Source organism: Pygocentrus nattereri, chromosome 13 (genome assembly GCF_015220715.1).
Source record: "Pygocentrus nattereri isolate fPygNat1 chromosome 13, fPygNat1.pri, whole genome shotgun sequence".
Lineage (NCBI taxonomy): Eukaryota > Metazoa > Chordata > Actinopteri > Characiformes > Serrasalmidae > Pygocentrus > Pygocentrus nattereri.
In genome coordinates, this window is record NC_051223.1 from 42,187,218 (window position 1) to 42,214,841 (window position 27,624).

Below are 27,624 nucleotides of genomic sequence, written 5' to 3' on the forward strand. Positions count from 1 at the left end.
AGAACCATTCAGTTGTGAAGCATATACATTGGATTGATTTTAATCAAACTAATGTACTTGAACTGTGCACATTGCAACAGTATTATCTAGGAAAATATACTGTAAGTATCGGATTGAGACTTGGTATCGGAAGAGGGTAATATGAAATGACTTGGATCGGGGGCAGATAACTTGATCGTGACAACCATAACATCCATCCATCCATCCACTTTCTAAGCCTCTTCTCCGTCAGGGTCGCGGGGGGTGCTGGAGCCTATCCCAGCGGTCATCGGGCGGAAGGCAGGATACACCCTGGACAGGTCGCCAGTCCATCACAGGGCAGACAGACAGACACAGTCAGTCACTCACACCCAGGGGCAATTTAGCAGGTCCAATTGGCCTGACTGCATGTCTTTAGACTGTGGGAGGAAACCAGAGAACCCGGAGGAACCCACACAGACACGGGGAGAACATGCAAACTCCACACAGAGAGGACCCGGTCACTCGAACCCAGGCCCTCCTTGCTGTGAGGCGACAGCGCTACCCACCACGCCACCGTGCCGCCCCTGAACATCCCTAACATTTTCCATAAAATTAAGTGACAATTCTGTCACTCATTTAATGGAAAATTCTGTTAACTTATAGTACATGTTCTCTGTATATGCAGGCCAATTCCTTCACTTCATATTTTGTACATTCTGTAGTTTTACAGTAATTTTATCAAAAAAATCTTCAAAATAGAAAAATCTTCATTTCCTCCACTGGAACCCTACAAAGAGCAACAGGTAAACCTATTTCCTGTGAAATGCAGAAACGGAAAAATTCTGTTTCAATTGTAGGATAAAAATGAATTAATCATGGCTAATTAAAACATCCGAGTCAGCTTTCATTGCAACAGTAGAATGGCCACTAGTGGTCCTGCAGAAAGCGGGTGAGGTGAGTGAAACTGTTAAATATGGATGAAATTTCGAGTCGATTACTGGTGATCTGCTCTTCCTAAGGACACTGAGCCACAGCCACAGGTTTGCGAGTCCTAATCCATCCTCACCTGATCTCCCCTGACCTTTGACCTTAATGAGTTCCAGGTCACGAGAATTTGCTCATTGTCCTTGTCTTTCTAAATTCTTACTTCCCCTCAAGCTACTCTCACACTCATCCATGCTCACACACCCACTGACCAATCACTTCCCCAGAGATTCCTTTCCTACTGCCCTCCCACATTCCCACAGCGTTTGATCAGTGGTCCTTGCGCTGGTTGCTTAACCCCCCTTTTTATCCTGTGGCTCTGAATTTGATAGTCTTGCTCTCCTAATTGGGCAATTGATCAGTGTGTGTGGAGTTGGGAAGGGATTAACAAGTGTATCAGTGTCTTTAAGGCGGCAGTGACCCCTGCCCACCCCCCACCCCCGCTCCCCTTTCACTGAGTACACATGAACATCACCTGCCACTTTCTCACCTGGGAGCAAAGTGAGAGTGTGATGGATTAGTCCTGTGTAAATGAGATGTTTGGTGCTTGCTCTGAGATTGAGACATTTGAGATCATGAGAATGAAGCAGAGGTGAAGGTGCTGAGAGCTTTTCTGATAGTGAGGTCTGGATTATAAATGTCTCCAGTAAAGGTCAGAAAAGGCCTGTAGGGCCGCTTCTCTCTCTAGTCTCCCTATTACAGTGCTGTAGTTTATTGTATGATATATTTCTGAAATGTGCCGTACTGTGCAAAAGTCAGAGACCCCACTTTAATTTAAAATTTAAGTTATTAATTTTTCAAGAGTTGATTCTGAGGAGATCAGATATAAGATAAACCACTTGCATAAAGGAGAAAGTCAAAGGAAGATAACTGAAAAACAGGAGTTTCCAACACCGGAATTATAAATGATTAAAAGCTGCAGAGAAAACGTGGCTCCTAACAACCACCTGGAAGAGCTGGTCAACCCCAAAACTGCCCCCATCAGATAAATGATCACATCAGATGTGAGAAGACCACTCAGCGCTGTGGGTCTGAAAGGACGTGTAGCTGATCAAGAAGAACCTCACTGAGAAAAGGAGACGGACACATCAAACAAAGAAGCTGGACGATGGACTGACCGCCCCAGAGTCCAGACCTCAACACCACTGAATGGGTTTGATCACATCAGAAAATCATCAACCAGCTTCTCAGACTGAGCTTTGGAGGCGTGTCTGCAGGTTCTTTGAGGAGCTGAAAGTGAGGCTCCTGAGAAGAACGGAAGCTAAAATGAAGGGAAAGAGAGACTCAATGAACAATAAAAAGCTTGATATTATATTTAGTTGTTGATGTTTGTTATATTTTCTGCTTTTTTTAAACATGAACAACTTGTCCTTAATTGCCATTTGGGCTAGAATTCAGACGGGTGCTCTATGACGTTTTCACAGTACTGTATTGTTTTTTTTGTCAGATACTCTGCTGGAAAATCATCTTTATCATAAGAAGCTTTAACAGTAGAAAATGATAAATGCATAAAGTAACCAGTTAAAAAACAAATAAATTAAGGCAAGAAAGATTTCTCGTAAATTGATCTGGTGGCTGACCGTTTTGCATCTTTTCCTGCCCAATCAGTCTGAGGTGAGACACCCCCCCCCAGTGTCCTCTGTGGCCTCTCTGGGCTCAGGTGGACGGTGCTGAGGAGACCCTGAGCCTCAGGGCTGGCCGCCTAATTACTCTCTAATGTAACCACTGCTCTTTTGAAGAGGTGTTGTGTCGCTTGCTAGATCTCTTTAAAAGCCGCTGGAGGGGGCAGTGCGGAGAACGAAGCCTGAGGGATGATGTGGGTGGTGGGGTGGGAACTCCAGGAAAACCCTGGCAAACCGGGCTACTGGCAGACCATAGCCCAACCACAGAGTGTATCAGAGTGGTTTGGTTTAGATGCTGATCTAGACATGAAAGTAATGTAAGGTGTAAACAGGCCCATAGACCGCATTCTCAGCATAGCTACCCATCCATTTTATCCGTGTGCTGGATGGCTTGTTTGGTTCTCGCCCTATTTTGTACCGTCTACTGGACCCCAGGAAGAATAGTGGCTATTTTGATAGCAGCTAATGGGGATCCTAAAAATAAATCATAATAATTTTAATATACAAATATGATCAACAGATTAATGTATAAAGAATATATTAAACGTCAGATTCAAATTCATATTGGTTTGTAGGCAATAGGACAGTGTAAACAAACCAAATTACCCAACATTTCAGCGATGCTGTAAGCAAAGGCCACACTAATTCTCTGAAATGCTACTAATGACTCTGAAATACATTTATAAAGAAATACAAAATTGTGCTCTTCCTCTCTAGCAGCTATTACGAGCTGTGGTCATTTTCAGGCTGGCATATGACCATGCATTCAAGGTTTTTCTCTCTCATGCGCACTAAACCATTCCGTTCTCTCCAATTACGCAGTTACTGCATTAGATTTTCAATTTACTTCAGCTTTTTATCGACAGCTCAGGCAATTCAGGCATTTTCAGCTATTGCTATTCATCCTGCTGCTGACAGCAAAACCATTTCTTACGTGAACAGTTCTAATGCAGGAGCCCTGCTGAATGACTGTTTTTCCTCTAACCACAGCATAAGGGCCTTAATGCCTGAGGGGGGTGACGGGGGGGGGGGGGGGGGGGGGGATGGGGTGTACATCTACCAATTGTTGCGCCCAGCCAAGGAACTCAATTTTCTAATTTAGTGAAGGCAAAGATTAGAGGAAACAAGGCAATTTAGCGCAGTCTGGAGCGAGTCGATTCTCTGCTGTCTCTCTCTCCGGCTTAGCAGGGTAATTACGCCTAAAATGAATGCCATTTCATATTAAGCTGAAGCCATAACAAAACGAGAAAGACAGAGTCATTACTAGTAATCAGAGGAATTAGTAACATCATTTAACCAAACACACAAATAATTTCCAGGATATTGAAGAAGCAGCCTGCTCTTCAGCAGAGGCCATTAGAAAGAAGCACATCTCTTTAATTTAATAATTACAGTCTTTATCTGCTCTCACTGGGGGCTGAGAAATGGATGTGTGCATGGCTGAGGGGAGGGGCTATACTGGAAAAACACTTTGGATGACATTTTCTGACGTTAATGTGAAAATACTCACCATGACGAACATAAGACCATTAAAAAATAAATAAATAAAATAATAAAATAATAATTTTACCTCTTTGAACAGTGTTTTTGTCATGATTTATGTTCTTAGCTGGTGTTTATGATGTCTTCCTGTTTTGCCACTGGGGCCAATGACACGGCATCCATCATTCTCCTACAAAATAATTTAACAAATACATGAGATCACATGATTGTACAGTATTTCAGTTAAGTGAACACATTTTCAAAGCATCAAAAAAAAAAAAATCATAAAAAAAATATATAAACATGTCAGATGTTCAATCAAACATGCAAAGGGTAATTTGGCTATACACAATTATTAATAACACAGCTTGGCATAATTAAACATGTGAAACCCATAAAGTAACATGCAGTAAAACAGTGCATCTTTAAAACTCGCTGCAATAGTTTTGTCTGTTAATTCTGATTTCCTCAAACGTCACAAGGCGCAACCAAACAAACGCAAAGGACTTTTATTCTGCTGTTTTTAAGGAAGACTGTGCACCCTGATTATGAAGATCCCAAATGGTCTTTCAGGAATACTGTAAAAGCTGGGCCTCAGGGTCAGTCAGGTGGTCAACCCCAAAAGAAAAATGTTTGGCTTTTATGTTTTATTTGAACAAAAATAATATATAACCTGGTTTCCAAGTACAAAGAAAGACTGCTTTATGTTTTCAGTTGTTGTAACTATAGAACTTTTAACGCCTCATACGGCCGGGACTACATGTCCAAGGATTCATTTATCAAAATTTGAACAAGACATTCAGAAGGATGTAGATCTTATAAGCTACTTTCTGGGGCTGCGCACAAATATATCTCGAACCTAACGAGATCTTCTGCTACTGGTGGATGTCCAGATCCCTTTGTCCAGCACAGACAGCCTTCCTCTTTGAGTGCTTTGTGCCGTGTCCAAATCTGCTATGGTTGGTACATTTTTAATTTTCTCTAAAATGTGCGCTGCTCAGTCTTGTTTGACTGTGCCTCAGCATATTAACACAAATGCCTTTCATTTCTAGTGAAGGCCGTTCTTCAAACTGCATATGTAATAAGCCTTGGATTTGAACCACCCGACAATTTGATGATCCTATTTCAAAAAAAAAAAAAAAAAAAAATTCTACCACTATAAAAAACAACAAAACGACTATCTTGCTATTTTTTTTTTTTTCAATTATCACTGAAAAAAATTGTGACTGACATTCACATATTTCCAACTATTTGTTACATTAAGGTGCAAACACCAAATTCATTGCTTGTGATGTGATCAACACCAGCACACCTCCCTATTCAGTCTACCAGTTTAGCTCCAAGGTCACAACGGTGTTTAAATCTAAGCGCTAGAGAGGCTGGACAATCACGGACACCACAGCTAATCACTGGACACCACAACAGTCCACACCTAATAACTGGATCTTAAAAAGATTTGGCACTACTTATTCTTTTTGGTCAGTTCCAACTTCTCAAACTTTAGAGCAATAGAATATTGTGATGCATGCATCACAATATTTAGTTATATATTGTGATGTTATATTGTTGCACCTAATATTTGCACCTATATTTATGTACCTAATAAACTGAAATTAAATAGAACAGAGCATAAAACCATTCTCTAGTCATAAAACAGAACATAAATGTTTTTTCCTTCTGAAACCTCCAGAGAATGAAGACAGAACTGGTTGCTTGATCAATAGTTAAACGTCTTATTTAGTACAAGCCAAATGCAAGCATGAGGTTTTTTTTTTTTTTAAATGTTTTATTAGAAGAGTGGAACACTTCAAAAACAGGATCTTTGTGACAATTTTGATAGAAAGAAAATATACATGGCCATTTTTGGCTACACATACTAGAATATAAGACTGGAAAAGAAAAATTGACATTAACACTTTGTTAATGATCCATGACAAAACAGACAAGAAGAAGAAAAGAACATGGAAAAGGAGGACAGGGGAAGCGTTTATGAACAACTGGATGCCAGCAGAACATTTTCCGAGTGGAAACTTCAGGAGCGTATTCCTTAAAGTCCATCCAATGAGAAGAAGAGGCCTCAGGTGGACCTGCAAACAAGAGACAAGCTATTAATGTCTGTGTTTTTAAACTAATTTAGAATACAGCAACGTGGCACCAATAACATTATTTTATATCAATTTGATGCTGGGAGGTAGCCATGTTTACACGCAGCCTGATAATCCATTAATAATCCAACTAATAGCTCAATCGGAATAGTCTAGTCCGATTGTGGCCATTGGGAATACAGCTTCTATCCGACTGATCGAGGTGGGTAATCCTGTAAATAATCCATTAAATAGAAGAATAATATCCGTGTAAACGTCTGTATCCGATTACATTCCCTATCGGAAAGTTTCAGTCCGTTCTGCATGAGCGTCACGTCACAGTGAGAGTTTATACCGTTCGACACGGCGGAGCAGAAACTGGTCTGCAGAGGAGACGAAGTTCATGCTGATCTTTAAAAGACGGCGGCGGGACGGACGTCCAGCTTATGCGTCTCAGAGCACGACGTCTTCCTCTCGGCCTTCTTTAATAAGGACGTGTGAAGGACGTTTTCCTGAGTCTGACGTCATTTTAAAGCAGTTAAAAACACAATCACTGCTCACTGCTGCTCATCTCACTCTGACTGGACTCACGCAATACTGGTTGTCATGGTAACGTCTACACCAAGTGGCATAATTTTGGATCAGATGTCACCAGATTCATCAGACTGTTGAGCAGACACCTCTTAATCTATAATCAGAATGTTTTTAATCGGATTGACAATCTTTGCATGTAAACACAGCCAGTGCTCTAAAAGTAGGACCAATCAAGCACACATCCTGGATCAATGAGCGTCAAATGTACAGCAGATCTAGGTGACGTACTGAAAGCATCTACAGTAACCTTCAGAAGCAGCAGCGTCTGTTGAAACATGTTTTGTACAGGCACCTTTCCATGCTAATGAAATGCTGCCGATGGCTCTGGAAAAGAACCTGAGCATTAATGAGCCGTAGCTCCTCCCTGCGCTGCCGTATTCCCTCAACTGATATAAACCAGGAGAGTCAAACAGGGGCTTCTGGTCCGGTGCTGCTTCTGTTGCGAGTTAAATGAGCCAAGGTCTCCATCGGTTACCGCATGTCGAGACAGACAGCAAACCCAGTTAGGAGCTCGGTGTAATCTACTTTAAGACAGAAACAGGTCCACCGAGTTGCCTGTCTTTATGCTTCCCGATTGCTTTAGAAAGACCGTCTGACCGCCTGTTGCTCCACCCAGTGATTCACCTTTAAACACGTCCCCGCTGCCCCCTCGGCTCAGATCAATTGGTTCCTAATAGTCAATTGGTGGTATTGACTACTGTAGGCTGAGATACTACAGTTAGATTCAACTGGACCTTGTTTCCCCGTGCCAAACCCGTCCTTTGGTCTTTATAATGGTGAGGTGGGGGGGGGTACATTTCCATATGTTTTCCGGTCGAGACTTTGAGGCATTAGAACAGTGGATGGCATGTTTCACAGCAAGCTACTATCAATGTATCCAAGGGTTTGTCATGTGATGTTTGTTGTGGCCACCATATTTGGGACCGAATTTCTGGCTTCGCTGATTTGGCACGAACGTAACACAAAGTGAAAGATGGCTAAAATTACTCTCTTTACATTGGAAGAGAAAAGCGTGATCGACAGACATGATAAAATGAGCTGAGATGCTTATAATTTCGCCTGAACTCCTGGTCCCACTTAAACTGTAGGGAAAACTACCAAAATGTGCATTTTCCTAACATTTATATTTATCTCATACTCAGCCCCTCCCCCTACTCTGGAGACCCTCAAACCATTTACAAGCACAGAAGCCTATCGGCTCTTCACATCAAGGTGGGTAAAGGATCCTATGGTGTTCATAAAGAGGAGATGAACTCTGATCATAGGAGGGAAACGACGTCAGCTCATCAACACAGACGTGATCAATGCTGGCCTTTAGAGAACTTTAGCTGGTGTTCACAGCCGAGAGGTGAACAGCGGTCCCCCTGACGGAGCTGCGGACCGCCGGGATAGCTTTACTATCCGTTTCGGATTTAAATGACGTTTGAATGGAGAAACAAACGTTAAATATCTGACTGAATGTTGTGGGACGGAAAATGACGTTGTGTTTCAGACATGTGGTTCTGGAAGTTTGCTGGTGCAGTTAATTCAGAGTTCAGCTCCAGTCCTGAAACACCAGCACTGCATAACTGGTTTCCCGGTTAAAATTCCTGATATTATGAGCTCATTAATCCCTTCTGGAGCTGAAGGTGTGAGCAGCGGCTCCAAGCCTAGAGTCTGAAAACAATGAATTAAAGGTCTGCGTCTCCCGGCTTCTGCCGTGTCTCGCATATCAATCATTCACAAAGCACAGCTAACTGAAGGCATTATGCAGCGCCGTCACTCCCCGAGTCGGTCCTCGGGAATGGCAGCTACCAAACAGTGCAACGTCACACGAAATGAGAGGATAAGCCTACACACACACACACACACACACACACACACACACACACACACACACACACACACACACACACATATATATATATATAAAAAACAAAACACTACTTCCTGTAACCTTGATGGTCTGTAATTAAATTTTATTATGAACTCGAGCAATAAAGGGGTGTAGAAAACCGACAGAGGGATTTCCTCCCGGCCTCAGGCATCTGTCCATCATCTAAGTGATATGAAGTGGCTTTAGGGAGACAGATAAAGATCTAAAGACTACAGCTGCACGCACCTACCGTCAGTGCTGCCACACACACACACACACACACATACACACACACAAATAAAGACACTAGCTACTGGCTTGTGCTGCTTACTATATGGTAGAACTGCTGGTCCCCTGGTCTTGTAATTTCTCCAACTATTTCTGACATTCTTAAACAAAAGCTTTAAATCCCTTCTTAATAAATCATATGATGACATTATGCTTCACTGAAAAACCCTGTTGGTTCACCGGTCATCTCCAAGGGCATCGGTCAGCTGCGCGACTCCTTAACTGGTCTGCGCTGGCAGTTCATTTAATCATATATCCTCTAGATCAGGGTCACCACTGTCCGCACAGCCCTAGCACATCTCCAGGAGCAAGTCTCATAACTACTTAACTGTCTGAACATTGAGACCAGTTCTAGTCTTAAACGCTGGAGTTAAGGTAGAACTGCTGATTCACCCTTTAACCCTGAAGATCAGCGCAGACGACTGGTCACCATAGCAATGCAGACAACAGTCTCGCCCAGCTAGCAGCTACGAAACGGCAAAGAGAGAGATTTAAGACGAACATTGATAATTTAGAGACGAATGGACCGATTATAAACACTAATCAGTCCAGCTGGTTTCCAGATACGTTTAATCTGCTCCATGACCGGGGTACCCAGTCCTGGTCCTGGAGATGCAACACCCTCAGGAATTCAGACGCTTCTGAAGGCCTTAATTACACAGACCTGGTGTGTTAAATCAGGGTTAGAGCTAAACTCTCTAGGGTGCTGGATCTCCACAGCCAGGATTGAGCACCCTGCTCTATAACAAATGTGTGGTGTGGATTAGACCGGCTGGAAATCTGGGGTTTTGGGTGCTTTCCTCCTATCAAGAATTTGTTGTATGTGAGAGATCCCCTTTTTAAGATGCCCTCATGACAGAAGAACATGAAATTATGTAAAAGACTAACATTACATACATCTGAAAATCTGTTATAATTTCAAACGCAGTGTTGTGAACTATCCTCCAAACAATCTACTTTCCTGCCGAGTTTAGTTAGTACCTTAAGTAGTTAATTAGTGGGAACAGGTGGAATTAGACTCAGCTTTCCAGAACCACTGGTGACAACTCCACTGTCCTAACCACATGTCTGTAAGCCCAAACAATCCCCTTTATGGGTGACAAATCAGAGTGTACTTACTTGGGTTTGGTCTCTGCATCTGTGACCTGGCGGATATAGATGGCATCTGCAGGATGGGAGATATCCCCCTGCTCCTGCATATAGGAGGAGGCAATGGCCAGAAGAGATCCGTCATTGCTGAAGGCCAACGAGGCGATGCTTGTGGGGTAGCGGTGAAACTGACACAAACGCTTCTTATTGAACGGGTCCCAGATGTTCACAAAGCCGTCTGAGCCACCTGGAGAAAGGTGAGGAGTCAAGGTCACGGGTGTGACAGCCACTGTATATAAACTCACTGAGGGTTATTGTCTGTGTGAAGTAAGTCAGATGAGAACCAATCAAGGCTGTTGAGAAGGTAATTGAGGTGGCCAGCAAGTGGCAGAATGAAACAGAAGTGATTTAAAGGAAACAAAAGTTGACTTTTTAACCTCAAGGCTTATTATTATGTTAAATGATCAATATTTTTTTATTCTTTAGTTATATAAATTGTTCAATAGCTACTACAGAAATGGGAGACATTGGAGCCAGCTTCCCAGATCCACAGACTAAAAATCATTTCTAATGGAGACTTACTCTTGGCGCACCAATTCGTTCCAAGACTAAGCTTAAGCCCTGTCTGGGAAACTAAGAGCCTAAGAGGTTGAACTTCCAAATACAGTAAAAATAAAGGGGGAATGAATGAATTAATTAATTAATGAGGATCGAAAGATCATGTTATCAAAGTTGACAAAAAAAAGAAATCTCTCTGAAGTTGTTTAATTAATAGCAGTGAAAGCCGTTACTGACCGGTGGCAAAGGTGTTGTGGATACTGTGGAATGAGATGGCGTTGACCGGGTACACCAGCTCTATCCCGTTCTCCTTCAGCCTGTGACATTTAAAGGCATATTTCTTCTTCTGTACCTCAAGACTTGGGTCCAGGTACTCCACAGCCACTCTGCCTTCGATCGAACTCAGGACGTAGCCCTGAATGACACACAAACACATCCTTCACACTTAAGGCCCGATGAGTCGAAGAACAGTCTGTGAAGCAGCTAAAATAAAGCCTACATTAGTGGTGAAAAAATTCTGTCCATGTTCCAGCTTTTCTACATTTACAGCGTTTAGCAGACGCCCTCATCCAGAGCGACTTACAAGAAGAGCTTTGTCTGTCTAGAGAAAGTCTCTCTGCTAGTTACCAGTAGGTTAGAGAGGAAGACGGTCCTGAGCTCAGACACTGCTAGAAACACAGTCACTGTAGATACAGAGAGAGAAGGAGCAGAGCTGAACTCAGAACTCTGAGCCGTACAACACACTACAACACACTATACTACACTACACTACAATACAGCACACTACACTACACTACAATATAATAAGTGCAGCACAATATGTTGCAATCAATACTTAATTCAGTGCTGATTTCAATCAATCAATCAACCTTTATTTTGACTCGGATGTACATTGAGGGCAACCCTCATTTTCAATGTAGCCGAGCATTTACAAAAACAGGGATTGACATGACAAAGAAAATAATTTACATTTAATACTACATTTAATCATTTTAAATTAAAAGAAAATTAAAAATAACAGTGAATAATAGATAAAAAATTGAACTTGAGATTTTAAATGGTAAGAAATTAAGATCAAAAATAGATAAGAAATTAGTAAAGTAATAGTACAATCACAAATTTAGAAAAAAGTAATCATAAAAACTTAAAATAAAATGAGAGGAAATAAATAAATAAAAAGAGAAAAAAACTAAGGAGAACAAACAAAAATAAAAGCTGCGAATAAATATGATTAAGTAAAACAGGTGCAGGCTGAAGGTGGTTTGATATTAAAAGTTTAAAATGACTGAGTGACGCCAGTGAGCCGAGGTTTAGTGTGTCCTGTAGTGAATTCCTGCTGGTGCTGTGACTAAAAGCAGATTCTCCCAGTTCAGTAAAAACTCTTGGTACCTGGCAGCTGATCCAGTTACTAGAGCGAGTCTGATCATTACTGTTATTTGTGTTCATCAGTGAAGTGATGTATTCAGGCGAATGACCTGAGAGTGTCTTATAAATAAAACTCAACCAGTGTGTTTCCCTTCGTCCCGTTAAACAGGGCCACCCAACTTTCCCATGCAGCTCTCAGTGGTGAGTTCTGTACGGTTCTCCAGTGATGACCCTCAGGGCAGAGCGATACACTGGGTCCAGTAATTTGAGGGAGCTGGAGGAGCATATTTATAGATAACGTCACCAAAGTCCAGCACTGATAGTAAAGCTGCTTCAACTAGTCTTTATCTGGTGTGCGTGGGGAAACAGGACTGTCTATAAAAATAACCCAGCTTCTGTCGCATTTACTGACTAGTTTATTAATGTGTGGTTTATAAACTTAAAAGTTTATCATCCAGCCATATGCCAAGGTATTTATATTCCGTGACTCTCTCAATAGTGGATCCTGCCAGGGTAGTAATATTTACAGCACTAAAATCAGAATTAAGAGATCTGGAAAACAGCATGAACTTAGTTTTCGTGGCATTTAAAACTAGTTTGTGCTTATATAGCGCCACCTGCAGAGCATTAAATGAGCTCTGTAATTTTCTTGTTGCTGCATGAATAGAAGCAGTCTGAGGTTGAAGCAGAGGTAGCAATATCATTTATGTAGATATTAAATAAGACTGGACCCAAAATTGAACCTTGTGGTAGACCTTTAGATACAGATACCAGCTCTGATTTATAATTATTCAATGCCATGCATTGATTTCTGTCAGTGAGATAGTTTTGGGTCCAGTCCAGCGCAGCTGCATCAAAGCCAATCTTTTCTAAGTTCCGTAAAAGAAGAGTGTGATCAACTGTGTCGAATGCTTTTATTAAGTCAATAAAAACAGCTGCACAATGTTTCTTCTGGTCTATGTCTGAATAAAGATTGTTTAAAACCAGTGTCGTAGCAGAGATAGTGCTGTGACCTTCTCTGAATCCAGACTGATATTTAGATAAAACAGAATTTTCATGAAGAAATGATTTCAGTTGCTGGTTCACTAGAGATTCTAACATTTTTGCTAAACATGACAGTTTTGAGATTGGCCTATAATTATTCAGATCTGTTGTCTCACCACCTATATGCAGAGGAATTACATGAGCTGTTTTCCAGACCCTGGGAATTCTGCAAGATAAAACTGAAAGATTAAAAATGTATAAAATGTATTCTAAAATAATCGGGGCTGCGAGACGCAATAAAAAGGGGTCCAGCCCATCTTCTCCAGGGGCTTTCCGTGGATTGATTTTATCCAGGGCATTAGCAGCTAAATATGGAGAAAATGGCTGGAGTGAGAAAAGACCATGTGTTCTAGAAACAGTAGAGCTGAGATCAGTTTTATTAAATGGGTTTGTGCTATTCTTATCAAAGATGTGGCCGGCTGCAGCAAAGTGTGAGTTAAAGGCTTGACATATTTCCTTCTGGGCAGAAATCAGCTGACCGTCAACTGAAATGCTTGTTGGAAAAGGGGGGGGAATTATTTTTTAGAGAATTTATTATTTTCCCAGAGGTTTTGAGGGTTTCTAGTGCTGGTGATTAAGCTGAGGTGATATTCTGATTTAGCTTTTCTAACAGCAGAAGTTTTTATTTCTCAGCTGTCTAAAGGTGAGCCAGTGGTCTCTCTCCCCTGAGCGTCTAGCAGTTGACCAGGCTTTATTTCTGGCCTTAAACAATGAGGAAATCTCACCCGTAAACCAGGGACTTGATCTGTCCTCTGATTCTTGACTTTTTGAATGGGGCATGTTTGTTTACCACTGTTAGGAAAGTTTTACTGAAGTGGTTTAGTGCCCCATCAACATCGGAGATTTCTAGTGTAAGGTGGATTTCACTCATTGCTAAGTCAGAAAGGAAAGCTTGCTCGTTAAAATTTCTTCTAACCACCAACCGAGAGCCTGTTTTGTTTGTGCAACTGTTTCTAATGCATCCGATGGGACAATCACTTATGCCAAGTTCAAAAACTCGAGGCAGTAATTTTGTCAGCTTTATTGGAGAGTATTAGATCTATCAGGGTTGACTTGGTGGGTTCTTTCAGATTTGGGCGAGTCGGTTCATTGATTAACTGTGTTAGGTTAAGATTGCCACATATTTCCTTTAAGTGATCGGATGCATTAGAAAGCCAGTTGAGGTTAAAATCACAATTCAGCAGCACTAAATTTGGATAAAAGATCCACTAATTCCTCGACTGCAGAGTGTGGGGCAGAGGGAGGCCTGTATATCCCAATTAAAACAAGAGAGTTATTTTTTCTGAGTGAAACCTGGAGGGCTAAGAACTCATAATATTTTTCTTTGGTTACTGCACATAAAACATTAGCATGTAAATTTACTCTGGTATAAATAGCAACTCCCCCTCCCCTTGAAACTCTGTCTTTTCTATGGAGGATAAAATTATTTAAAGCTATATCTTCATCAGTGGTACAGTGTCTAAGCCAGATCTCTGTTAAAACGATTATATCAGGATCAGACTGTGCAGCCAGGATTTTAAGATGATCCATTCTATCTTTTTGTAGTAGGCTTCTAATATTCAGATGGATTATACCTAAACCTTTTCTTAAAACTCTCAAGACTACTCATTGGGTTATCAGTGCAGTTTTCTTGGGGGTTTAAGGAAATTAGGGATGGCTTAATGCTGATAAGATTATCACGATTAATAAAAACATTAAAGTTATGAGGATTCTTGGTATTTCTTGTAAAAATGCTGGTCCTAGGTCTCCTACTAGGAATGACTACTGGTATAATTGAACTTGCATTGTAGGTCTTGAGTTGTCATTTCAAATTAAAAACAGAGTAAAACATTACGTCCTAAAATCTGAGAACCCAGCCTATTGGGATGAATCCCATCAGATCCATAGAAGGAGGGGCGGTTCCAGAAGAGGTTAAAATTGTCTATAAAAGTCAAACCTTTGGAAAGGCAGGTATTCTGAAGCCAGGTATGAAGGTTTAAAAGTCTACTAAAATGACCTGAGCCTCTTCCTAGTGAAGGAATTGGTCCAGAAATAAAAACAGATTTACCACAGTCTTGTATGGAGGACAGCAGGCACGTGAAGTCCTTTTTTAACAGTTCTGTGCTCTGGTTTCTGATGTCGTTACATCCCACGTGGATTATTATCCTCTCCACTGAATGGTGTTTTCTTAAAAGACTGATTTAAGTGCTGTGTGAAGAGATGAGTCTTCAGTCTGCGTTTGAAGACAGTGAGAGACTCTGCTGTTCGGACAGCCAGTGGGAGTTCAATCCACCACTTGGGTGCCAGTACAGAGAACATTCTCGACACAGCTTCATGGCTAATGTTGCTGCTTGTTTAAACAACTGAATACAGGTCACTATGCTGCAAAAGGAAAGTAGCAGATATCACAAAAACAGTTTGGTCACTAAGAGTAATCTATAATCACCTTTTTGTGAAGCACTGACAAAGGAATATAAAATTTAGTGTTTGATGGAGAAGGATCATCATGAAATTCACCGGTCAGCCATAACGTTCTGACCACCTCCTTGTTTCTGTCCACTTTATCAGCTCTACTGACCGTATAGCTGCACTCTGTAGTTCTACAGTTACAGACTGTAGTCCATCTGTTTCTCTGATACTCTGTTACCCTGTTCTTCAGTGGTCAGGACCCCCATGGACCCTCACAGAGCAGGTACTGTTTGGGTGATGGGTCATTCTCAGCACTGCAGTAACACTGACGCGGTGGTGGTGTGTTAGTGTATGTTGTGCTGGTCTGAGTGGATCAGACACAGCAGTGCTGCTGGAGTTTTTAAACACTGTGTCCACTCACTGTCCACTCTAGACACTCCTACCTTGTCAGTCCACCTTGTAGATGTAAAGTCGGAGACGACAGCTCATCTGCTGCTGCAGTTTGTGTTGGTCATTCTCTAGTCCTTCATCAGTGCCCACAGGACATTTTTGGTTGGTGGATTATTCTACAATAAAGTAGACTCTCTACTTTACAGTCAACACACCCACAAATATAGGGATGCCCTTAATACTGCCTGCTCCAACTACTACATCATAAATAATGCTGAGTCTAGGCCAAAAGCCGTTAACAAACTCCTCCATCCTCCTGTATCAGCGTGCCCCATTCAGCTGAGCAATGTCAGGCTTTTCTACATTTTTTTGACAAGAAAATTAATCAAATCTACAGCCTCTTCTCTTCTGCTTCCCAGCCATTCTCCTTCTTTGAACACAAAGCTAACTTATTTCACACCTGTTGACTCCTTTTCTGTCTCTGAGCTCATCAGTAAGTCTAATGCTTCCTCCTGTCAGCCTGACCCTGCCCCCACCCCTCTACTCAAGGCCTGTCCATCTGTAATCAACACCCCAGTTGCTACAGTGATAAATCTGGCTCTGTTCCTACTGCCCTTAAAACTGCCGCAGTTACTCCGATACTACTAACCCTAACAGTATCAGAGAAACAGATGGACTACAGTCTGTAACTGTAGAACTACAGAGTGCAGCTATACGGTCAGTGGAGCTGATAAAGTGGACAGTAGAAACAGGTGGTCAGGATGTTATTTCTGATCGGTTGTATGCAGTGTGCTTGTGGGTTAGTTGTGGAATTTAAGTGGAGTTATTTGCCTGTTTTCCTAAACATCCATAAGAAGTATTTTGCATTCAGAACTGGAGTGTCCTGGCGAAGGCCTGAACGCTGTAAGTATTGACTGATTTGTTTATTGCCACACACATTGGTGGTAACTGTATCTGGTGCCTCAAGATGTAATTCAACTCTGCAGTAGTACATGATAGTAACGGTGCTCAGATTGTGATTTTTTTTTGGCGATAATTCTGATTTCTTTACAGCCAAACTGTTTGGAGCCATTACTAAATTGATTTAAAAAGCCATTTATTTGTCAAAATACCTGAAGCTCACATGGTGGGCCAAGACAACATGAAACTCACTAATACATCTGTTTGCTAAACACGACCAAATAAAAAGGCATCATGGTGGCGTGGTGGGTAGCGCTGTCGCCTCACAGCAAGGAGGGCCTGGGTTCGATTCCCCGGCCGGGTGACCGGAGTCTGCATGCTCTCCCCGTGTCTGCGTGGGTTTCTCCCCCAGTCCAAAGACATGCAGTCAGGCCAACTGGACATATCCAGGGTGTATACTGCCTTCCGCCAGATGACCGCTGGGATAGGCTCCCCTGCCCCATGCAAATCGGCCTATTCTTATCGCTGGCATGGGGCTTGCTGGTCATGACGCGCTGGCATGGGGCTTGCTGGTCATGACGCGCTGGCATGGGGCTTGCTGGTCATGACGCGCTGGCATGGGGCTTGCTGGTCATGACGCGCTGGCATGGGGCTTGCTGGTCATGACGCGCTGGCATGGGGCTTGCTGGTCATGACGCGCTGGCATGGGGCTTGCTGGTCATGACTTGCATGTTTTTGCTTTACTTGTTTGTTCCAGTCCAAGGCTGGTGTATGAAGTATGCAGGGTCTACAGTACTTCGCTTCCCTAGTTGGTGCAATATGACTTGTTAGTAGCCCACCATAGAGTGTGTCGGGATGGTGTGTTCATGGTATTAAGCGTTCACCTGTTTGCTAGAGAAGGATCTCATGCACTGTGACTTACCTGTTTGTTGGGGAAGGCCCGTATGCAGCGGGTCTGGTATTTAAGGCTGGACTCCCGTCTCTGTTGAACGTATCCCATATTCCTCAGGTCCCAGACAAGCACTCTTCGTCCAGCCGTCCCTACGATCAGACGATCTCCGGCCACAGACAGGGTGTACACCTAAAACACATGGTTCAAAGGTCATAAGACCCAACTGGCATAAAGAAAACTCGTTTTATTTGTTCATAAAGCAGCATTAGTATGCTAATAATGCAGTCTCTGTGGTTATGGCATAGTTTGGTGAAATTTCATTTCCAATTTCCTCCCAAATGTATCCAATCAGCCAAAACACGTTTTGTCTTGCACTGGCGCTACAAGGTTAATGCAAGAAAGAAAAAAATAATCACCTAAAAAGCTGAAATCGGTGCAATTCTCATTTAAAAGCAGATCACATCAATCACATTTACACCACTGATGAGTGAACAAATAAACCAAAATCTACTGATCAAAATGCTACAGCAAAGTGAGGAAGGAGCAAAACTATCAGAACACAGACATTGACACAGACAAGACAAGAGACTCTTGCTATAATAATAATTATTATTATTATTTAGGTTTTAATTAGATGAAGATTAGATTAAGTGACCCTTTTTAGGCCCACAACAGGGAAATTTCACCTCCACAGTCTGGCCCATCCATGCAGTGAAACACCACACACACACACACACACACGGGGGCAGTGAGCACACTTGCCCGGAGCAGTGGGCAGCCCGATCCACAGCACCTGGGGAGCAGTTGGGGGTTAGGTGTCTTGCTCAAGGACACCTCAGTCATGTACTGTCGGCTCTGGGGATTGAATCTGCAACCTTCCAGGCACAAGGCTGGTTCCTAACCGCCAGCCCACGACTCCCCCTTTACAAACTTAAACCACACCCACACACACACCCCAAGAAGAGCTCAGTACCTTTTCAGGCTGGGTGAAAGTGCCAGCGTTGCAGGGGGTGCGGGGGTCCCACAGCCTCACAGACATGTCCCAGCTGCCTGTTACCATGACATTGACCTCTGGGCAGTACTCCACACATCGAATGGGGGCATCATGTGTTCCAACAATTGTATCTTTAAAAAGTAAGCAGAGTTGATTAGATTCTGACTGTAACTACAGTCCATTTAATATACTTCATGTGGCAAATTACAGCGATTACAATGTACCTTGATCTGTATTCAAGTCATGCATTTTCAACTGGTTATCAAGTCCGCCACTCCACGCATGCGTAGGATCCTGAAACAGGACAAAAGCGAACTTCTTTTAATGCGCATGTTTTCTGTTTGTATAAATGATTACTTTGTGAGAACAGACATTAAAGAGTGCCCTGAGAGAAAGAACGAACACAACTGTGAACTACTTACATAAAAGGCGCAGTCAAGCACGGGAGCCAGATGTTGGTACTTCATCCTCATGGAGTTCCCACCAACATCATACAGGCGGACAGTTGAATCCCAAGAGGAGACCAACAGGAACTGAGATGTGGTGGGACTAAACTTCACTGCAGAGATGCTGTCGTCAGGTCCCTGATTAAGCTTGAACTCATTTGAGCCGGTCATCTAAAAAACAAAAGAAACAAGGCTTTTCTTACTCACAGCTATACGGCTCTACAGCGAGTCTCCGCCCTGCAGACGGTACTGATCTGCTGTCTGAACTGAGCTGAACCACATCACTGTATCACCTGTTACTCACAGTGCAGTAGATCATAACTGCTACTGTAATGACTCACTGCGCACTGTAAACGCTGTGGACACTCCTAGCGATGTCTAAAAGCACAGTGAGTTTAGACGTCACACCACTCGGTGCCTGCGGTCATGGAAATACAATAAATCTGTCTCACGCCATGTAAATATGCCGTCTTTATTACCGCCTAACAGTTTATGCCTATTCTTATTTAATTTTTTTCTTCATTTTTATGGATAGTGTGTGTAAGTGTAAGGTTACTACCATATTATCAGCCCTGGTTGGACAAGAAATTCCCATGGATCCAGTTGTACGATTGCTGAATGGCGACTAATTTAAACTTAAAATTGAAAGAAAGGAAGACGAGGCTCGCTGGTTTAAAATCGGCTAAAAATTATGGCAGAGGTGGCTTCGCCCACATAATCCATAATCGCAGTCGTGTTAGAACTGGCCACAGCCAGGATTAATAAAGTTGGAACACTTCTTGAGACACGAAGACATTTTTGCTGTGATGCGACACGCGATGAGGTAGATCTTAGAGAAATGTTCGCCTGTTTCTTTTTGTTTTATTGGTGAAGAAATGTCACCCTTTGCATTAAATCTTCAGACAGACAGACACTTTATTGATCCCGAAGGAAATTTAGCAATTTAGTAAATATGTGCAGAAAACAGGGACGAATGGACCAGTGGGACGGCGAGGGATGGGGTGGGAAAAGGAGTTGTTTTGCCTGCCTCGGCCCCACCTGCCCACGCCCCAGCCGCCGCCACCTGCCTCGGCCCCAGCCGCCGCCCCCTGCCTCGGCCCCAGCTGCCAACGCCCCAGCTAATCGCCACCTGCCTCGGCCCAGCTGCCCACGCCCCAGCTACCGCCACCTGCCTACGCCCCAGCAACCGCCACCTGCCTAAGCCCCAGCCCCAGCTACCGCCACCTGCATCGGCCCCAGCTAGCGCCACCTGCCTCGGCACAGCTGCCCACGCCCCAGCTGGCGCCACCGGCCTCGGCACAGCTGCCCACGCCCCAGCTAGCGCCACCGGCCTCGGCACAGCTGCCCACGCCCCAGCTACCTCCACCTGCCTAACCCCCAGCCCCAGCTGCCGCCACCTGCATCAGCCCCAGCTAGCGCCACCGGCCTCGGCACAGCTGCCCACGCCCCAGCTAGCGCCACCGGCCTCGGCACAGCTGCCCACGCCCCAGCTGCCGCCAGCTGCCGCCAGCTGCCTCGCCCCAGCTGAGCTGGAGGTGGCGGAGATGAAGATGCTGGGATTTCCGTTGGGAGTGACAAGGCTGGACAAGATTGGAAATGAGCAGATCAGAGGGACAGTGAAGGTGGAGCAGTTTGGAGATAAAGCCAGAGAGGCCAGGTTGAGATGGTTTGGACATGTGCTGAGGAGGAATAGTGGATATATTGGGCAAAGAATGTTGGAGATGGAGCTGCCGGGTAGAAGGAGAAGAGGTAGACCTCAGAGAAGGTTTATGGATGTAGTGAAGGTGGACATGGAGATGGTTGGTGTGAAAGTAGAGGAGGCAGTGGATAAGGCAAGATGGAGGCAGATGATCCGCTGCGGCGACCCCTAAAGGGAGCAGCTGAAAGAAGAAGTATAATAACTCTGTAGGTAGTCTGACCAGAGGAGGACGGGTCCCCCCTGGTGAGCCTTGGTTCCTCCCAAGGGTTCCTCCTCAGTTCTGAGGGAAGTTCTCCTTGCCGATGCCACCCCTGGCATGCTCACCTGGGGGTTTTACATTCCTGTTAAAACTCTGTCCACTGGAATTCTGTGAAGCTTTGAGATTTCCTGCAGTTCTGTAATGCTATGATAAAATGCTACTTGATTAGCAGGGAAAAAAAAACAAAAAAAAAAAAAAACACAAAAATCTGAAGCCGTCTTCCTTTCTTCCCCCGCAGGGACGGCTTTTCAGCGGTGTCTCCGACCGAAACGCAGTCATAAAGAGAAGAATAACGAGCTGAACGAGGACAATATCAGCACGTCCCAAAACCAACAGCAAGGCCTCCATCGCAGCCGATTCTGCGCGGCTTGACCGCCTCTTCTGCCTCCCTGCAACGCACGAAACCAGCGAAACGTGCGGCTCACGGATTTAAACCGCACCATGTGGAAACGAATGGGGCGAGGAGGCGCGTCAGAGGCAGGAGAGAAACCGGTGCAGCGCTCAGGGCAGAATCACGACTGAACCACTGAGCTGGACCTTCCTCTTCACAGCTCCACACACACACACACACACACACACACACACACTAGGGTTGCAACGGTATGAGATTTTCACGGTATGATAACCGTCTCAGAAAATATGCGGTATCACGGTTATCGCGGTATCCTCTACTGCTGCTGGTCCACAAGTCTGTGGTGGCTGAATAACACACAGCTTCCTTTAGCTGTTCTTCAACACTTGCTCTCACATCTTGGTACATGCGAGGGATTTCACTGGTGGCAAAGTATGTTCTTGATGGAACCTGGTACATTGGAACAGCTTTTTTCATCAGGTGAAGGAAACCAGGTTTTTCCACTGCTCTTAAGGGCATCATGTCTTTGGCAATAAAATACGCCACAGCATGATTCAATTCTTGGGCTTGTTTAGATGAGGGATCTAACTTAATTCCCTTTGCAAATGACTGTGACAGTTGGCTGAGCTGGATCAGGAAATTTCTTTGCACAGCTAGCTTGTCCCTAAACCAATAACAGAATAATAATATGAATCAATTATATTTATAATAATAATAAAAAATAAATGTATGTGTGTATATATATATATATATATATATATATATATATATATATATATATATATATATATATATATATATACATGTGTGTGTGTGTGTGTGTGTGTGTGTGTAAAGATCCTGTATTTAAAATATTCAGTACAATTATTTAAGTTTAATTATTTAATATCTGAGCCTGTGTGCGTGTCTGACCAACTACTGTTGTAAACGTCCGTTTTACTGCCAAGTTAATATAACCAGAGACTGCAGAAAGAGGGGACTATCTATTTTATACATGATCCTCACAATAGAGGCACGTCAGATTTTAAATATAAACTCATGCAAATTAATGGCGTCTTTCACGTTGAGTCCGACTCCGGAAAAATCCAAATTAGTCTGTGAGGACCTGAACACGGACACGCGCATCCACCACAGCACGCGCTTCATAGCCACGGGCATAACGTTACTTCCAGCAGCTGCATGCTCATAGTTCGGATGACTCAGCACTTTTGCGGGCGCTTAACGCGTGGGCTGTGCACGAATACAAAGATGGGTTTTATAGTCGAAATTTCACTCATTTAGGGTCGGACTGAAATTATAAACGAGCACAGCGGGGTGGTGTTCTCGGAAATGGGAGAACAGGTTAGAGGTATTCCCTCCTTTAGCTGCCACTTTCCTGCCACATTGATTACAAATCGGATTCCCATCCTCGCGTGCATTTGGCGGGTATCCGAAGTAGTCCCACACTGCTGACTTTAGTTTAGCCTTTTATTTAGGAGGACGGAGATTTGTTAAGTCTGTGGCACTCTCTGCCATTCTCACTGCTGTGTGCTTGTGTGACTGAAACGGAGCGGAGCTGCGCATGCGCGGGTGAGTTTCTGAGCTGGGTTGTGTTTTACCGGTAACGAGCAAATGCCCACGGTATGATAACCGTGCATTTTAATACCGTGGTATACCGTGGAACCGGTTACCGCTGCAACCCTAACACACACACACTTCACTGAGCTGGACCTTCCTCTTCACAGCTCCACACACACACACACACACACACACACACACACACACACTTCACTGAGCTGGACCTTCCTCTTCACAGCTCCACACACACACACACACACACACACTTCACTGAGCTGGACCTTCCTCTTCACAGCTCCACACACACACACACTTCACTGAGCTGGACCTTCCTCTTCACAGCTCCACCCACACACACACACTTCACTGAGCTGGACCTTCCTCTTCACAGCTCCACACACACACACACACTTCACTTAGCTGGACCTTCCTCTTCACAGCTCCACACACACACACACTTCACTGAGCTGGACCTTCCTCTTCACAGCTCCACACACACTTCACTGAGCTGGACCTTCCTCTTCACAGCTCCACACACACACACACACACACACACACACACACACACACACTTCACTGAGCTGGACCTTCCTCTTCACAGCTCCACACACACACACACACACACACACACACACACACTTCACTGAGCTGGACCTTCCTCTTCACAGCTCCACACACACACACACACACACACACACACACACACTTCACTGAGCTGGACCTTCCTCTTCACAGCTCCACACACACACACTTCAAGGAGCTGGACCTTCCTCTTCACAGCTCCACACACACACACACACACACTTCACTGAGCTGGACCTTCCTCTTCACAGCTCCACACACACACACACACACACTTCACTGAGCTGGACCTTCCTCTTCACAGCTCCACACACACACACACGCACACACACTTCACTGAGCTGGACGTTCCTCTTCACAGCTCCACACACACACACACACACACACACACACACACTTCACTGAGCTGGACCTTCCTCTTCACAGCTCCACACACACACACACACACACACACACACACACACACACACACACACACACTTCACTGAGCTGGACGTTCCTCTTCACAGCTCCACACACACACACACACACACACACACACACACACACACACACACACACACACACACACTTCACTGAGCTGGACCTTCCTCTTCACAGCTCCACACACACTTCACTGAGCTGGACCTTCCTCTTCACAGCTCCACACACACACACACACACACACACTCTTCACTGAGCTGGACCTTCCTCTTCACAGCTCCACACACACACACACACACACTTCACTGAGCTGGACCTTCCTCTTCACAGCTCCACACACACACTTCACTGAGCTGGACCTTCCTCTTCACAGCTCCACACACACACACACACACACACACACACACTTCACTGAGCTGGACCTTCCTCTTCACAGCTCCACACACACACACACACACACACACACACTTCACGGAGCTGGACCTTCCTCTTCACAGCTCCACACACACACTTCACGGAGCTGGACCTTCCTCTTCACAGCTCCACACACACACACACACACTTCACTGAGCTGGACCTTCCTCTTCACAGCTCCACACACACACACACACACACACACACACACACACTTCACTGAGCTGGACCTTCCTCTTCACAGCTCCACACACACACACACACACACACACACACTTCACCGAGCTGGACCTTCCTCTTCACAGCCACACACACACACACACCACTGAGCTGGACCTTCCTCTTCACAGCTCCACACACACACACACACACTTCACTGAGCTGGACCTTCCTCTTCACAGCTCCACACACACACACACACACACACACACACTTCACTGAGCTGGACCTTCCTCTTCACAGCTCCACACACACACACACACACACACACACTTCACTGAGCTGGACCTTCCTCTTCACAGCTCCACACACACACACACACACACACACACACACACACACACACACTTCACTGAGCTGGACCTTCCTCTTCACAGCTCCACACACACACACACACTTCACCGAGCTGGACCTTCCTCTTCACAGCCACACACACACACACACCACTGAGCTGGACCTTCCTCTTCACAGCTCCACACACACACACACACACACACTTCACTGAGCTGGACCTTCCTCTTCACAGCTCCACACACACACACACACACACACACACACACACACACACACACACACACACTTCACTGAGCTGGACCTTCCTCTTCACAGCTCCACACACACACACACACACACACTTCACTGAGCTGGACCTTCCTCTTCACAGCTCCACACACACACACACTTCACCGAGCTGGACCTTCCTCTTCACAGCCACACACACACACACACCACTGAGCTGGACCTTCCTCTTCACAGCTCCACACACACACACACTTCACTGAGCTGGACCTTCCTCTTCACAGCCACACACACACACACACACACTTCACTGAGCTGGACCTTCCTCTTCACAGCCACACACACACACACACACACACACACACACACTTCACTGAGCTGGACCTTCCTCTTCACAGCCACACACACACACTTCACTGAGCTGGACCTTCCTCTTCACAGCCACACACACACACACACACACACTTCACTGAGCTGGACCTTCCTCTTCACAGCCACACACACACACACACCACTGAGCTGGACCTTCCTCTTCACAGCTCCACACACACACACACACACTTCACTGAGCTGGACCTTCCTCTTCACAGCTCCACACACACACACACACACACACACACACACTTCACTGAGCTGGACCTTCCTCTTCACAGCCACACACACTTCACTGAGCTGGACCTTCCTCTTCTGAGCTCCACAGGAAGGTCCAGTTACCTTCCTGGTCCACTTCACTGTGCTGGACCTTCCTCTTCACAGCTACACACACACACACTCCACATTTCACTGAGCTGCACAGACCAGGCCGAGCCGCCTCCTCGCTTCACGGCGGCCGACCGGGCAGCAGACTGGTGGCGGACTGAGCGGCAGACTGGCGGCGGTAGCACGCTTAGAGCTGTTAAAGACTGAAATAAACGACTTTAATGATCGTTTCCGTCCTAATCCGGGAATTCAGCGACGACGGCCAGGCGTTCATCTCTGAGGACTCGTAGCCGCTCGGCTAACGCGTCTGTTCGGCCGATATCGAGCAAATAAAACCGCCACCTCCAGTATGAAGCCGGTGTCCGGGTCCAGTTTGTGATATTTCTAATATTTTGTACTCACCTTTGATTTTATCCGCGAACAGTCCGTTAAACTACCGCGGGGAGCAGCTGTGGGTTAGCTTAGCGGCTAAGGGCGCCGTTTTCCGTTGTAATTCCTGCTCCCTCTGCGCTGCAGCAAGGAGTTCTCTGATTGGTCTACTCAAAAAAAACCGTCATCGTCCCGGTGTACGCTCTGATTGGTCAATTCAAAAATCGTAACGTCTCCGCCGCGACGTTTGATTGGCTGAAATGTACAGCCGTGAGCTGCGCCGGGTGGCGTGCCCCATCAGTAGTTAAGCATTTCTGACTAATCCAGTCCTGATATGAAGCGGTTCAGATTCACGAGGTCTACAACACAAATAAAGCCTTACATATTTTATCTACTATCTAAAACCAGCACTGCACCTGCCTTATGTGTTTTTATGCATCATGCTGATGATGGTAGTGATCAAATCTGAAAAAGCAAGTTTTCTTTGGGGACTATTTTGCTTCACAGTGCCCTGCATGTATCCCTCCTCCATGAATGGATTAAAATAAAGTGATTGAAATACATTTTAAGCAAAAATTTGATCACAAAACTACCGTAAAACAATGTCTCAGACATCAGACGGCAAATTAGCCCATTGCGTATATTAACTTTTACTTATTAACCGTGAGGGAGCTTTTAGAGGTGGACGGCTGGTTCCTATCACCACCACGGTGAACAACTCGGGCAAGTTTCTCTACAGCAGAGCATTTCACCCCAAACTACCCTGAATTCATCTGTTTCCATCTCAGTTGTCCAGTCGAAGTGTCTGAGGTGGAAAAAGTATAGAAAAACTATGATGCGTAAGTGAAAGTAGGTGTCCTGTTTCAAAAGTGAATTCTTGCAAAAGACAAATTATGGGCCCACATACATACTTGACAGTCAAGAAGTATCTATATTTAAACTCACTCAAGTGTACGGAAATAAAAAGAAATGTCAGTAGTGTTGTTTTTTTTTCATTGATCTAACTCCATTAATGGTAAAGAGATACATGCAGGACACTGTGAGGCAAAACAATCCACAAAGAAAATAGAAGTTTTTCAGATTTTCTACTATTTTCCATCATTAAAATTCCAAATAAACTCAGACGACTCATGTATGTTCTCTGGTCATTCTTGATGGTAAATAAAATTTCTTTGTGTTGTAGTCATGGTAACCCCTGGTTCCAATCACCACCACTGTAAAAAACAAAAAAAAGTCAGTAAGTTTCTCTACAATTAATCACTTCACATCAAAATACTCTGAATGAGTTTTACGTCTCAACAATTTAATTATGCAGCAAAAAATCAAAGGAATTTCTCTTCAACGAGCCTTTCAGTGCTGGAATTTCCATCTCAGCCGGGCCGGGTACCTGTCAGAGAAACTTCTACGGTTGGTTACTCAGATTACAGCTTGGGTGAAAGCCCTGTCCTTGGCGGCCTGAGTATTTAAGCCAGTCGAATAAGCCAGTAGAACAGAGGCTTTGCAGAATGTGGTAATCCAGCAGCACTGCTGAATTCATACACATCATGGAATGCAGGTTATAACAATAACTGCCCAAATAAGAAATGACACAGATTC

General features: G+C 44.4%; 2 protein-coding genes across 2 annotated transcripts in view; one reads left to right on the forward strand and one right to left on the reverse strand.

The window, feature by feature from the left end:
- The window catches only part of si:zfos-911d5.4, an 89,374-nt gene extending 81,137 nt beyond the window's left edge, over positions 1-8,237 (forward strand). Inside the window, exon 7 of the mRNA XM_037544340.1 lies at positions 7,870-8,237. The gene's annotated coding sequence lies outside the window, so the exon portion shown is untranslated. The remainder of the gene's footprint in view (positions 1-7,869) is intronic.
- bub3 (BUB3 mitotic checkpoint protein) lies at positions 5,821-26,214 on the reverse strand. The gene is made up of 8 exons (XM_017685037.2): positions 26,062-26,214; positions 18,913-19,107; positions 18,715-18,784; positions 18,470-18,621; positions 17,527-17,685; positions 10,755-10,932; positions 9,990-10,206; positions 5,821-6,136 (listed from the first exon to the last, which is right to left on the reverse strand). Exons 2-8 carry the CDS (start codon positions 19,105-19,107, stop codon positions 6,127-6,129), a joined length of 981 nt encoding a protein of 326 aa, XP_017540526.1. The 5' UTR covers positions 26,062-26,214; the 3' UTR covers positions 5,821-6,126.
- Between the last annotated feature and the right edge of the window lie 1,410 nt (positions 26,215-27,624).